The sequence below is a fragment of the Ixodes scapularis genome, unplaced genomic scaffold (genome assembly GCF_016920785.2).
Source record: "Ixodes scapularis isolate PalLabHiFi unplaced genomic scaffold, ASM1692078v2 PGA_scaffold2__306_contigs__length_199485367, whole genome shotgun sequence".
Classification (NCBI taxonomy): domain Eukaryota; kingdom Metazoa; phylum Arthropoda; class Arachnida; order Ixodida; family Ixodidae; genus Ixodes; species Ixodes scapularis.
This window is the reverse complement of record NW_024609857.1, coordinates 84,830,059-84,842,949: the sequence shown is the minus strand read 5'-3', so window position 1 is coordinate 84,842,949 and position 12,891 is coordinate 84,830,059. Positions and strand designations below refer to the sequence as shown.

General features: G+C 52.7%; 2 protein-coding genes across 3 annotated transcripts in view; one reads left to right on the top strand and one right to left on the bottom strand.

The window, feature by feature from the left end:
* Window positions 1–3,848, top strand: part of LOC8024919 (homogentisate 1,2-dioxygenase) — a 38,716-nt gene extending 34,868 nt beyond the window's left edge. The window contains exons 14-15 of the mRNA XM_029966939.4: window positions 997–1,125; window positions 3,472–3,848. Coding sequence (XP_029822799.3) covers window positions 997–1,125; window positions 3,472–3,618 — 276 coding nt within the window. The 3' untranslated portion in view covers window positions 3,619–3,848. The remainder of the gene's footprint in view (window positions 1–996; window positions 1,126–3,471) is intronic.
* The window catches only part of LOC8026620 (mitogen-activated protein kinase kinase kinase 15), a 468,648-nt gene extending 464,333 nt beyond the window's left edge, over window positions 1–4,315 (bottom strand). For both annotated transcript variants that reach the window (XM_042291939.1, XM_042291940.1), the window contains exon 1: window positions 4,215–4,315. In XM_042291939.1, coding sequence (XP_042147873.1) covers window positions 4,215–4,243 — 29 coding nt within the window. In that variant the 5' untranslated portion in view covers window positions 4,244–4,315. The remainder of the gene's footprint in view (window positions 1–4,214) is intronic.
* Between the last annotated feature and the right edge of the window lie 8,576 nt (window positions 4,316–12,891).

Sequence of the window (12,891 nt, the reverse complement as noted above, 5' to 3'; positions counted from 1 at the left end):
ACTCGACTCTTTCCTATCCTCCACCTCCCACACTTTCCGGTTAGTCTGGGTGCCTGGGCACGCAGACATCCCCGGTAATGAGTGCGCAGATGCGCTCACCCGAGAACTCTAAACCGGGCACCTGGGGAAGACTCTGCCACCCTCCGACCGCCCTCTTTTTCATACTCAACTCATCTAGCTGAGTTACGCCTCGCTCGACAACATTCCTCCTCCTCAGCCTTCCCTTACTCGCAGACAGGGCGTCCTATGGCGTCAACTCCAAACCCTTCCCGACGCCCCTTTTCCACTCTTACGCGTATCCCTCCCGCTGTCCGCCTGAGTGCCGGCACTGCGGCGATCGTCCCACCCTTCTCCATATGGCCTGGCAAATATGCCAAGCCATTCCCTCTGCCTCGCCTCTTCCCAACCCCTCCCCCACCTCCTGGGAGGAGCGACTGACCGATGACACGGCCACCGGCCAGCGATGGCTGGTGGACCGTGCCGAGTCGGTGGCCGCCACGTATGGGGCCCGGGCTAGGGGCTCCAACTGGGTGTACTAGAACCCACACCTGCAATAAAGTTTATTCATTCATTCATTCATGCAGACAAAGTAAATGAAGAGCGCGGTGGTGTTACCATCATCTTTTTCGCACCGCCATCTTTGAGCCTGTTGCACGAGTGGTGAAGATTGGGGGTTGGGGGGGGGGGGGGGGGGGCTGGGGGAGGAGGGTATGTTTATACAACCTAGAACTTAGCCTGCCTCAACGGGCGACTTGTCTCCCAGCTGTCGATGAGAAATTTAGCCAGTGCAGTACAATCGCTAGCATGGGGTCTTTAACTTGCACCACGCAGTTGTGACGCACGACCGTACGCCGGTACGATGCTACTGTGCGCGACTTGTACAATGATACGTGCAACTTCTTTTTCGGTAGTAACCTTCTCACACAAAGCAATCACTCGAAGTATGCTTCAGTCGAGTGAATGCGGTGGTGCATCTTTTTTGTTGTGTGGCACCAGGAGAAAGGCTTCCAGCCCGGCGGCGCCACCCTGCACAGCATGATGACTCCTCATGGACCGGATGCCCAGTGCTACGAACAGAACAGGAAGGGCAAGTTGGTCCCACAGCGCATCGCCGAGGGATCTATGGTAAGTCACGTCGAATGTGCGGGAGTCCTCTATGCTGCGCATGATCAACTGACCTCCGAGATACGAAGACAATGGGCGCATCTCCTTTTCACCTTTGCTCGTCATGCTTAGAGCTTCCTAAAGCCATAGTCACACTGCTTGTATACATCGTACAAGGGACACGGAGTTTCTCTGCAGACGCGGTGACAGAATGGTCTGCGGACATCCGTCAAGCACGTTCGAAGCATGTTTGCCTCATGCATGCTTCGAACATGAATGCAGACAGTGTTTTGTATGACCAATGTGACCGTCATGCACGGAAGAAACAGGCCTCACAGTACCTTCGGAATGTCTTGTGTATGTACTGGCAACGTAACCGCGGCGTGCAGGGCCCGTGAACGGTTTTAAAACGTCCCTTGTGGAGTCTGAACTACACCTCTGTAACTCGTAATTAATGAACCGCAAACGTTTGTTTCCTTCTTAGGAATAGCTTTTCAATCCCCCCCCCCCCCCTTTCCCTTTTCCCATTAAATTATCATCTGTAACACGAAACGATTTGGCCTTCTAGCATTCTCTACTTGTCATATTTTTTATCTCGCGCATTCTCGGGCAACACCGCCTAGAAGACAAGGCCGCAGTGTTGACATTTCTTTTGCGTCACCAGCAAAAGCCAACGCTTGGACACCGATTGGAAACGTCCACTGCGTGCGATGCTCGGCAACGCGTCAAGTTTCAGCCCGAACGATGACGCAGTCGTCGTGCCCATTCCGTGACCAGCGTTGACCTTCGCCGATGACGACATGTCTATCGGCACCACGGCTTTCTTATCTTCGAGGTGTTGGGCTCGGGTCGTGGGTCGCTCCGGGTGCGCGTCATCGGACTACGAGTAGCTTGACACGCAGTTGTTATTTCCGCGCAAACTCAAAATACGACAGCTTTTATTTTATTTTTTTTTTAAGTACATAGAGTACCTGTTTTGTTTTTTGTACACCCGTTCGTACAGTATCACACTTGTTCCATAGGGACCATTTTATTTTTACTCGTAACTTCTGAATTGACTGTTTCACATTAAAGGTCGGTTCACACATACAGCGGAGCGCTAAGTTAGCGCTACGTGAGCGCTCCAAGGAGCGCTCATGTGGCGCTTCCTAGCGCGTGGTGTGGCGCTCTGTTAGCGCTTCAGAAGCGCTTTGTTAGCGCTCTGTTAGCGCTACAGAAGCGCTCTGTTGGCGCCACAGAAGCGCTTTGTTAGCGCTCTCACGCTCCTTGTGCCGTGCTTGCTGCTGCTGAACAGCGCGTGCACGGCGATTCCTTTGTTGTTTTTCTTTTGGCATTGAAAGAAGAGGAAGTAAAGCAGCCGCTCTCCAAGCAAAGGGTCGGGCAGGCCATCCAGAGTCATGGACTCTGAGCGACTAATTGGTTAGGTACGACCTCATCGCTTTCTATTCGATCTGCGTGACCCTAGTTTCAAAGACACGCTGTTAAAAATAATCGCCTTCGAAAGAGCTCTGCGTCTCGGTCCCTCAGCCTGGGAACAAGGTTCGCCGGGTACCCCTCGTATCTCTACGGCGAAAGATTTCGCGCACCCAGAAGGCTCTTCTGGGCATTAAGCCGTCCACACACATATGCACTAATCACGTATCTAAGAGCATTTGTCGCATTTCTATTTCAGCATCCCAGATGTCTGCCTTGGTGCTGCTGACGCACACCCAACCACAGGAACCGGTACCGCGGTGCACGCGCTAATCCGCGGCACCGCGGTACAAGAAGCGCTACTGAAGCGCTAACAAGGAGCTACTGGAGCGCTAACAAAGCGCTACTGGAGCGCTAACAAAGCGCTACTGGAGCGCTAACAAGGCGCTACAGAAGCGCTAATCGCGCGCTATGTTAGAACTAAGTCACGCGCTAGGAGCGCCGTGCACATGAGCGCTCCTTGGAGCGCTCACGTAGCGCTAACTTAGCGCTCCGCTGTATGTGTGAACAGGCCTTAAGTTCGACTGCAGCCACCGCTACGATCCGATGGTGCCCATCAAGCACGCGCCAAAGCAAAAGTGCATCTTCAAGGCGCTCGATGTCTTTGTACGTTTGCTACCCCGACTAAACCAATCGCATACAGTAAAAATTTCAGCATCACGCAGCATTCACTCTGCGTGACTGGTATATAGCAAGTGAAAGCGAGCACACAAAGACGACGGAGTGTAGGTTCTTCGCTCAAATATTCCTACCCCCATTTCCCGCCCTCTTTCTTCTATAATATACAAACTACTTATGCTATTCCTGTACCATTCAGCTTCTGGAAGAAACGGGTTTGTTTCTATCCGTTTAAAACTCGTTCAATCTGAGACACCCGCATTTCTACTCACGCAGGCGTTCATGTTCGAGAGCTCGCTGAGCATGGCGGTAACTAAATGGGGCGAGAGCGTCTGCGATAAGCTCGACCTGGACTACTACAAGTGCTGGCAGGCCATGGCCAAGAACTTCGACCTCAGCTGGAAGCCTGTCAAGCAAGAGTAGATGCACGAAGAACGGCTTTGGTTCTCCATACAGCCGAGACGAGACTTCGCCACTTTCGTGCATAATACTCTTCCGCGGTTAACTGCCTTCAGATGAGCAGAAGCAACGGTGCCATATATCTGCTGCGTTTTTTGTACAACCGAGCTCGAAAGGATGCTATCAAGGGATCGAAAGTGGTGTCACTGGAACCGTGAAATATGAAATAAACAAATATCGACGGATCGAACGGATCATCGCAGAGGCTAATGCGTCTTTTGTACGAAGAGTACGAAGGCAGCGCGGGTCACAATAGGCCATTTTCAAAAGTCAGAGACAGCTATACTTCGTTTCACCTAAGTCCAGAGACAGCCAACGCTACGAGCAGGTGGGTCCAATCAAGCAGCTTCAAAAACGCACCAGCATGGTGTTCCATGTTTCTGTACGTGCTCTCTCATCGTTTAACCAATCATAAACAAAAAAGGCTTAGTCGCTTGTGATTTTGACGCCTTGATTTGTCCCATTAGCTTGTAGCGTGGCAGTCTCAAGAGCTTCAATATTTTCGCTCTAATGGCTGTAATAAACTCTAATGAGTTTAGATCAGCTCCGGCCAGCCTTACCGTACACCCCTGGCACCAAGCGCGGCCATGGACGCGAGAGGCGAGGCGTGCCGAAGCGAACTCTGGCCAGCCTTATCTTTCGTCCCTTGCACCAAGCGCGGCCACACTCGCACTCCAAGAAAAAATGGAGGAAAAAGGTAGCAACGGCGCGGTCTTCCGCGTCTTCCCCTCTTCTACTGACGCGCCCCCAAGCGGACAGGAGAAGAAGGGAGAAATGATACGTGTTTCATCTTCTCCAGGCAGACGGGAGAAAGCTTTCGCACTCCCGACTCATATTATTTCGGTTTCGTTTTTCGAGCACGTCGGGCACGTTGTTTAAAGGGACACTGACAGGGTATTTATGCTCGCCGAGGTTTTTAGTTGTACGTGACATATGAGAGCTCAACTACCCAGAACAAAATTTGCGGCTCGAAATTTGGTTTCTTTCCGCCCGAAAACCGCCGATCAAGAACTGGCCAGTTCGAGTCTCGCTCACTCTTTTTTCCGCGGTCACGGGCCGTTTTCTAAGGCATCGATGCGACCACCAAATTTATTCAAAGTCGTGGGTCACTGAAAACACACACTCAATATTAAAAATAGAAAAAAATATGAAACCCATTTTTTGTGGCTTCTAAAAAGCTGCAAATCGTTGATTGAAAAAAAAAGTTCCACAGACAACCGGAAGCATTCTGTGCGTTCGTCGTTTCGCGTATCGTGGAACTCGCGGGAACGGCGATGGCAGCGGACGACGGGCGTGGGACCTCTATTTCAGAACTGTCGTTCGCGGTACCGGCGAATTCTGTCTACTTTTAAAAGAGAAATTTGGGACTGATCAAAAGAATTGGTATTCATCCCGTACGACACGCCCGACCACCAAGCCGATTTGCACGAAGACGTCGCCGAGACGTCGCCCCCTTCTCGTGGCTGAAGACATCGCTCGCGCAAACGTCAAGCACGACGTGTCTACTTCGAGTTGAATATGCACGCGTACGATTTCTTTACTATAGGTGCGAATGTCGCCAATGCGTGGTGCTTCCCGACTTCGACCCGGGAGTGCTTTTGCTAGAGGAAAATCGGCAGCAAACTTTCCAACTTACAGTTTACCGGCTGAATTATTAGTCAGGAAAGAGATCCAACATTGAAGAAATGCTCCAGTAGCTCAGGGGGAGGAAGAAGAAGCGACCGTGAGTGGAAGCCATTAATTTACCTTCCTGCAATTTAATTCAACAACGGGGGCCCGGGGCTTCCCCGGGTGACCCTGTTTGCCTAATCTTTGCCTCGAGAGGATGGCGCACGCCACGAGTGGGGAGATGAGCTCCGGAGGGAGCGGTTCGACGGCATCTGATGGCCGGGTTTCCAAGAAGACTTTCGAATCTTCAGACTACAGAGTTATTTTACCAAGGCTACCACAAGGCATTCTCGTCCTGAACTCAATATTTATTCATGCTGACATCACCGGAAGGCCATACAAGGCCAGCGATTTCAAGGAAGCCCTATTTTCTATCGCCGACCGGAAGGACGTCGTCGGCTTAGGGCAGTATCAAATGAGCCACGTCTGGATGATCACCTTCGGAAACGCTGCTGCAAAGAACAAGCTGAAGGCACAGGAGGAGCTCGTAATCAAAGGGAAGAAATGCATCATCATTGACCCGTGCAAAGAGGAAATCAAGCTGAAGCTTCTATGGGTGCCTATCCCCATGCCGGACTCGGAGGTGAGAAAGGTCCTAGAACCCTTTGGAAAAGTCAAGGAAATGACGAGAGAAAAGTGGAGATTTTCAGGTCTCGAGGACTTAGAATCAACGACGTTAGATGTAACCCTTACTCTGAGACAGGATCTCACAGTAGACAAGATCCCACACATCTTAAACATATACGGGTCGAATGTGCTCGTTGTAATACCAGGAAGGCCACCACTCTGCCTGAGATGCAAAGCGATTGGACACATCCGCCGGCAGTGCCGCACTCCTCTGTGCCATGAGTGCTGGCGGTATGGACATACAACTGAAGAGTGCGTCGTGACGTATGCCTCCAAGCTCCAAGGAAAGGCATCACCGGAGACTGACCACAGCGAGCATCTAATGGATGTGGAGGAAATGTGCAACGAGGAGCTAACACCTTCGCAAGCGACGGACGACCACGCTATCACAAAAGACAACTCTAACAGCGCTACCAAAGACGTGCTAGCGGAGCAAAAGAACAGTGTAGAACAAGACTTGGGACATGAGGCACCACTAGCCGAACCAGAGATTTCTACAAACATAGAAAAGGACCCGCGAAAGCAACTGACGCAAGCCAAACAGCTGGCGGATGATGACAGAACAGATAGGCGACAGAGCAAGAAACCCAAGGTTGACGTCACCGAGTCTGCGAAGGAGGAATCTCAGGTCGCAACATTTCCAACAACCTCCAACGACCCACAGAAGCAGCTGGTTCCTAAAGAGCAATGGCTAAAGCCAAAATTCAAAGACCGGAAACCATCTTTCCCGGCTGCCCTAAAACCCGACCCACAAAATGAATAGGAACCGCGTCACCCCCGCCCAGATAAGTCCCTCCACCATTTCCACCTTAAATGTGCGAGGGATAAATTCGAGAAAAAAACAGTACCAACTGTTTCGGTTTCTAGAGAAACATGACAGCGACATTGTAGCCCTGCAGGAAACGAAAGTGTCAGAACAGAATACCTTATTTTCGGGATGTAACCTGTGGATGAACACCTATGACGTGGTCCACTGTCCCGCAATCGACTACTCAGCAGGGTGCGCAATTCTGTTCAAGAAGCATATGAATTACAAATTGTGTAGCGTTCTCGAAGGGACTGACCGCGGGCGCCTAATGGTAGCAAACGTCCTCCTACAAAACCAGCCTTGGCGAATAATTATTGTGTACGCGTACAACGACGTTGCGCAAAGAGAAAGCCTCTTCTGTCAGGCTAGAATTTACGCCGACACTAGGTTTAACGTCATCCTCTTAGGAGACTTCAACTGCGTTTTAAACAAAAAGGATAGACTTCCACGAACAAACATTGTAGATCCAAGCGCAGAAGTTTTAAAATCACTGGTACGAGACTGCGACTTGTTAGACTCATCAGCAACATCAAACCAAGCGATCTGCTTTACTCACTTCCAAGGGTCGTCTCATGCACGATTGGATAGAATCTACATCTCCGGAGCAGTCTCCGGTGCAATGAGCAGCTACAACGTGATTCCTGCCTTCTTTTCTGATCATTGTATGGTTCAGGTGACAATAGGCACGAGAACATCTCAGAGAACAAGGAACTCACAGGCCTGGTCCCTTTGGAAAATGAATGAGAGCCTACTTGAAAACGAGGAATTCAAGAAGGGAGTAGAATCAGCTCTTAAAATATCGAGTGTACCAAACATGGGTGGGGACAGAAATGGGAAATGTTTAAACAAGAAATAAGGAAGATGAGCATCGAACTGTCATCAATTGTGGCATACCGACAAAAAATGGAAAGGCGACTTAATGAAGGCATTCTCTACCTGTATCGCCTTGAATGCCAGGAACCAGGAAAATACAAAGATGACATAAAGAACCTTAGAAAACAAATTGAAGAACATGATAAACTGCACTACGGAGGAGCCGCAGTAAGAACACGTACCTTGCAAGTCATAGAGGGAGAGCAACCGACGAAGAGGTACCTTAATGCAGAGAGAGAATATGTGAAAAAGAAGCGAATTGACACACTACAAGGAGTTGGTCAAATTTCGACTGATGAAAAGGAAATTCGCGAAACATTTGAAGCCTATTACGAAGACATATTGTCACGGGTGGTGACCAAAAAAACAGGAAATAAACAGAAAGAAATAAACGTTTAATGTGGCGAACTTGTGCCAAAAATAAACGAGTACAAAAGATAATAATAGAGCGTCGCGGGCGTCGAAGTCGGCGTAGCAGCAGAGTCGAACGCTGGTGCGAAACTGACTCGACAAGGTAGCGGGCGGCCTCTTATCTATAGTCAGTTACAGGTCAAGAAGGTAGCGGCAAATGCCCCTCAAAGGGAATCACATATCCCTCCGCCACCTCCGCATCCAATAGTGTCCCACCATTTCCGTGACGTTGCGGCCAACGCGCGAGGAGGGTCTTGCCTTTCTGTACATATTTGCTTTATTTTTCGAATCTGACTTAGCACTGTGGAAGCCTCGAGAGGGAGATTAGAGTTCTGCCCCACCGACGGAAACAAATGCGACTTTCGGGGATTAGCTTCCCCCCCGATGGATACAAAGGCTGCTTTCAGGGGCTCGGTTCCCTCTACGATGAATACAAAGGTCGCTTTCTTAAAAAGTGGGATCGGAGACAAGTTGGAATCTATTGAAGCGGAACAAGGAGCGTTTCCAGTGAACTCTTCTTTCGACTGCGGAGGGATTTGAAACGGGCGCATCACACTTGTGGGAGGAGCTTCTCCTACCTTCTTGACTTGTAACCGACTATAGAGTGTGTCACTATCTCGAAGATTCGGCGAAAGCGGCTCGAGCGTCGCGTGATCGGGGCGAGAATGAACACGCACTTTCTAGAAAACAAAAGCAGGAATAAATGATAGAAGTTACGTGCGGTACATGAATAGACGAGAACTTTCTGGGGGTCCGTGACCGAGCGTTGCTTTCTCAGCCCTGCGCGCGGCATTATCCCCCCCTTTAAAAGTGCATCGTCCCGATGCAGCACAAAAACGGAAAACAAAAAAAACAAAAGGACAGCAGAATTGCTAGCCGGAGTTCACAGTCCACAGTTCACTCGTCGACGAGAGTGGAGAGTCCTATCGTTCGTAATACGGCTTCAGCCGGACGACATGCACCACCTCGGGTCGCGGCTGACGTCTTGCAGATGGGCGCGTTCCGTCGGGTAGAACTTCGTAGTTCAGATCGCCGAGGCGTCGGATGATCTTGTAGGGCCCAAAGTAGCGCTTCAGCAATTTCTCACTGAGGCCGCGGCGACGGATGGGCGTCCATACCCACACCCTATCTCCGGGCTGAAAGTGGACGTCCCTGCGACGAAGGTTGTAGCGGCCGGCGTCGACGCGTTGCTGGTCTTGAATCAGGAGTCGGGCGAGCTGGCGAACTTCTTCGGCGCGTTGAGCAACCGCCTGGGCGTCGTCGCTCTCGTTGTCAGATGGCTCATGGGGCAGCATGGCGTCCAGCATGGTCGTTACCTTCCGACCATGTACCAGCTGGAAAGGGGTGAATCCAGTGGTCTCTTGAACCGCCGTATTGTAGGCGAACGTGACGTAGGGCAGCACCTCGTCCCACGTCTTGTGCTCTACGTCGACGTACATAGAGATCATATCGGCGATTGTCTTGTTGAGTCGCTCCGTCAGCCCGTTGGTCTGCGGGTGGTACGCAGTTGTACGACGATGGCTGGTATGACTGAGTCGGAGGATTTCTTGGGTCAGTTGTGCCATGAACGATGATCCGCGATCTGTAATCAGAACTTCTGGAGCGCCGTGCCGGAGGACGATGGACTCAATGAAAAACTTGGCAACTTCCACAGCAGTCCCCGAAGGAAGAGCTTTCGTTTCGGCGTACCGTGTGAGATAATCTGTGGCGACGATGATCCAGCGGTTCCCCGACGTCGAAGGCGGAAAAGGACCAAGTAGATCCATTCCGATCTGCTGGAAGGGTGCAGTTGGAGGAGAAATAGGCTGCAGGAGTCCGGCCGGCCTCGTCGGAGGTTTCTTGCGTCGCTGGCACTCGTGGCATGATCGTGTGTACAGGTGGACGGTCTTGGGGAGCTTGAGCCAGTAATACTTTTCACGAATACGGGCCAGTGTCCGGCTGTATCCAAGGTGTCCGGATGTCGGGTCGTCGTGACATGCTTGAAAGATCTCCCCTCGAAGGTCGGTCGGGATTACCAGCAGCCACGGCGAGTTGTTGTCCCCGAAGTTCTCTTTGTAGAGTACACCTTGTCGACTGGCGAAGGTCGACACGGCTCGTGAGAAAACACGGGGTACGGTACCGCCGCGCCCTTCTAGGTGCTCGATTAAGGCTCGCAGCTCCGGATCGTCTCGTTGACGTCGTGCCATGTCATCGGTGTTCACTGCCCCTAGAAAGCACTCGTCATCATCGTCGTCGCTGCTACCGGAAGGTGTTTCGACAGGGGCCCTGGACAGGCAGTCAGCGTCGCTGTGCTTGCGTCCTGACTTGTAAACCACAGTCATGTTGAACTCTTGTAGCCGGAGGCTCCATCGAGCGAGGCGTCCTGACGGGTCCTTGAGGTTCGCAAGCCAGCAGAGCGAGTGGTGGTCCGTGACTACGCGGAACGGGCTTCCGTACAAGTATGGACGAAACTTCGTGATTGCCCAGACGACCGCAAGGCATTCTTTCTCAGTCGTGGAGTAATTTCTCTCTGCCTTGGACAGTGTCCGACTTGCGTAGGCGATGACTCGTTCGGTGCCTTCTTGTACTTGAACTAATACCGCGCCAAGTCCTGCGTTACTTGCGTCAGTGTGAATCTCGGTGTCCGCATCCTGATCGAAATGTCCAAGAACCGGAGGCGTCTGGAGTCGTCGCTTCAGCTCGTCGAATGCCTGCTGCTGTTCCTCGGCCCATTCGAACCTCTCGGCGTCCTTCGTGAGGTTTGTGAGCGGTGCGGAAATTCGTGCGAAATCCCGAACGAAGCGACGATAGTAGGCGCAAAGCCCAAGGAATCTTCGCACGGCCTTTTTGTCTTTCGGCGCTGGAAATGACGCGACGGCGCGAGTCTTCTCAGGGTCTGGGCGCACGCCTTCGTTGCTAACCACGTGACCTAGAAACTTCAGTTTGTCATAGGCGAACCGACACTTTGACGGTTTGAGGGTGAGCCCAGCGGTCCGTATGGCTTGAAGAACAGCTCGGAGTCGTCGCAAGTGCTCGTCGAAGTCGCTGGAAAACACCACGACGTCATCGAGGTAGACCAGACAGCTCTGCCACTTCAGTCCTGCCAGTACGGTGTCCATAACACGCTGGAAAGTTGCTGGAGCCGTGCACAGTCCGAAGGGCATCACCTTGAATTCGTACAGCCCATCTGGCGTGACGAAAGCTGTCTTCTCTCGGTCCCGTTCGTCGACTTCGATCTGCCAGTAGCCGCTCTTCAGGTCCATCGATGAGAAGTATCGAGAGTGGCGCAGCCGGTCTAACGTGTCGTCGATTCGGGGGAGTGGGTAGACGTCTTTCTTCGTCACCGCGTTCAGCTGCCGGTAGTCCACGCAGAACCGAAGCGTTCCGTCCTTCTTCTTAACCAGTACGACTGGAGAGGCCCACGGACTGCTTGATGGCTGGATTATGTCGTCGTTCAGCATCTCTTGAACTTGCTCCTGGATCACCTCCCTTTCTTTAACGGAGACTCTGTACGGTGATCTATGCACAGGGCGCGCGTCGTCCTCGGTAATGATGCGGTGCTTCGCAACGGCTGTTTGGCGTACCTTCGACGACGTCGCAAAGCAGTCACGGTATTCGGCGAGGAGGTTAATCAGCTGCCGTCGTTTCGGGTCCGGAAGCTTAGGGTCGATGTCGAGTTGCGCTGGTGACGTACCGTCTTGCTGAGGTGGCGAGGATTCATCAGTAATGGCGGCGATTTCGGCGGAGTTTCGGAGATCCTCGACGTGGCCAACGGCTGCACCTTTTGTGAGGTGTTGCGTTTCATTCCGGAAGTTCGTCACGAGGACCACAGTGCGGCCATCCTGAAGTTCGGCTACTCCTCGTGCGACGCCTATTCCTCTTCCCAGGAGCAACTGGAGGTTGCCTTCCAGAAGAACTTCGCTACGGGTAGCTGCATCGGTCACGACGGGTACGACAACACTTGATCGCGGCGGCAGATTCACGTGGTCGGCAGCGACTCGGACGGCGGCTGACGCAGTTTGGAGTTTCTCTGAAGACGGAAAAGGTGTCCGCAGCGTCAATCTGTTTTCTCTAAGGTCGATGACGGCGCCGTATTCACACAAAAAGTCCATGCCGAGAATGACGTCTCTGGAACAGTCTTGTAGAATGACGAATTTCACAGGACACGTCTCGCCGTGAATTTCGACGCGAGCGGTGCACCTTCCAACAGGCGTGATGAGGTGTCCTCCGGCGGTTCGTATCTGCGGTCCATCCCACGGCGTCGTGACTTTTCGAAGGTGGCGGGAGAGCCTCCCACTCAAGACTGAGTAGTCTGCTCCGGTGTCCACCAGTGCCGATGCGTCGTGGCCGTCGATGATGACGTTTAGGTTGTTGGACACCGTTTCAGGAGCGTCGTTTCGGTCTCCGGTAGCGTTCGAGTGGGGGCCCTCCGACGTTCGTGGAGGATCTTGGCGTCGGTCGTCTTCGGCAACTCCACCTCCAGGGGTTGCCGCGCCTAGTTTCCCCGGCGTGGAGCGAGGGGCGACAGGCTTTCACGTCGGGGTCGGTGCATCGGCGAAGCTGGACGTCGTGGTGAAGGCGATCGGAACTCTCGGCGGGACGCAGGCTCGGGGGACTGAGGTCTTCGCAGGTACTCGTCGATCTCAGTAGGGCGTTCACCATGACGGGGGCGCGGGTCGTTCGGGTGGAACCCGCGTAGCCCGAGTCGTCGGTATGGGCATCGGCGGTAGATGTGGTCCGCTTCCCCGCAATGGAAGCACAGAGGGCGTCGGTCGGGCGTTCGCCACACGTCGGTCTTGCGGGGTGCGCGAGGCTCCGGGCAGGCGTACTGGACCTGGTCGTCGTGGCGTCGGTCGTGCTGCGGCGCAGGA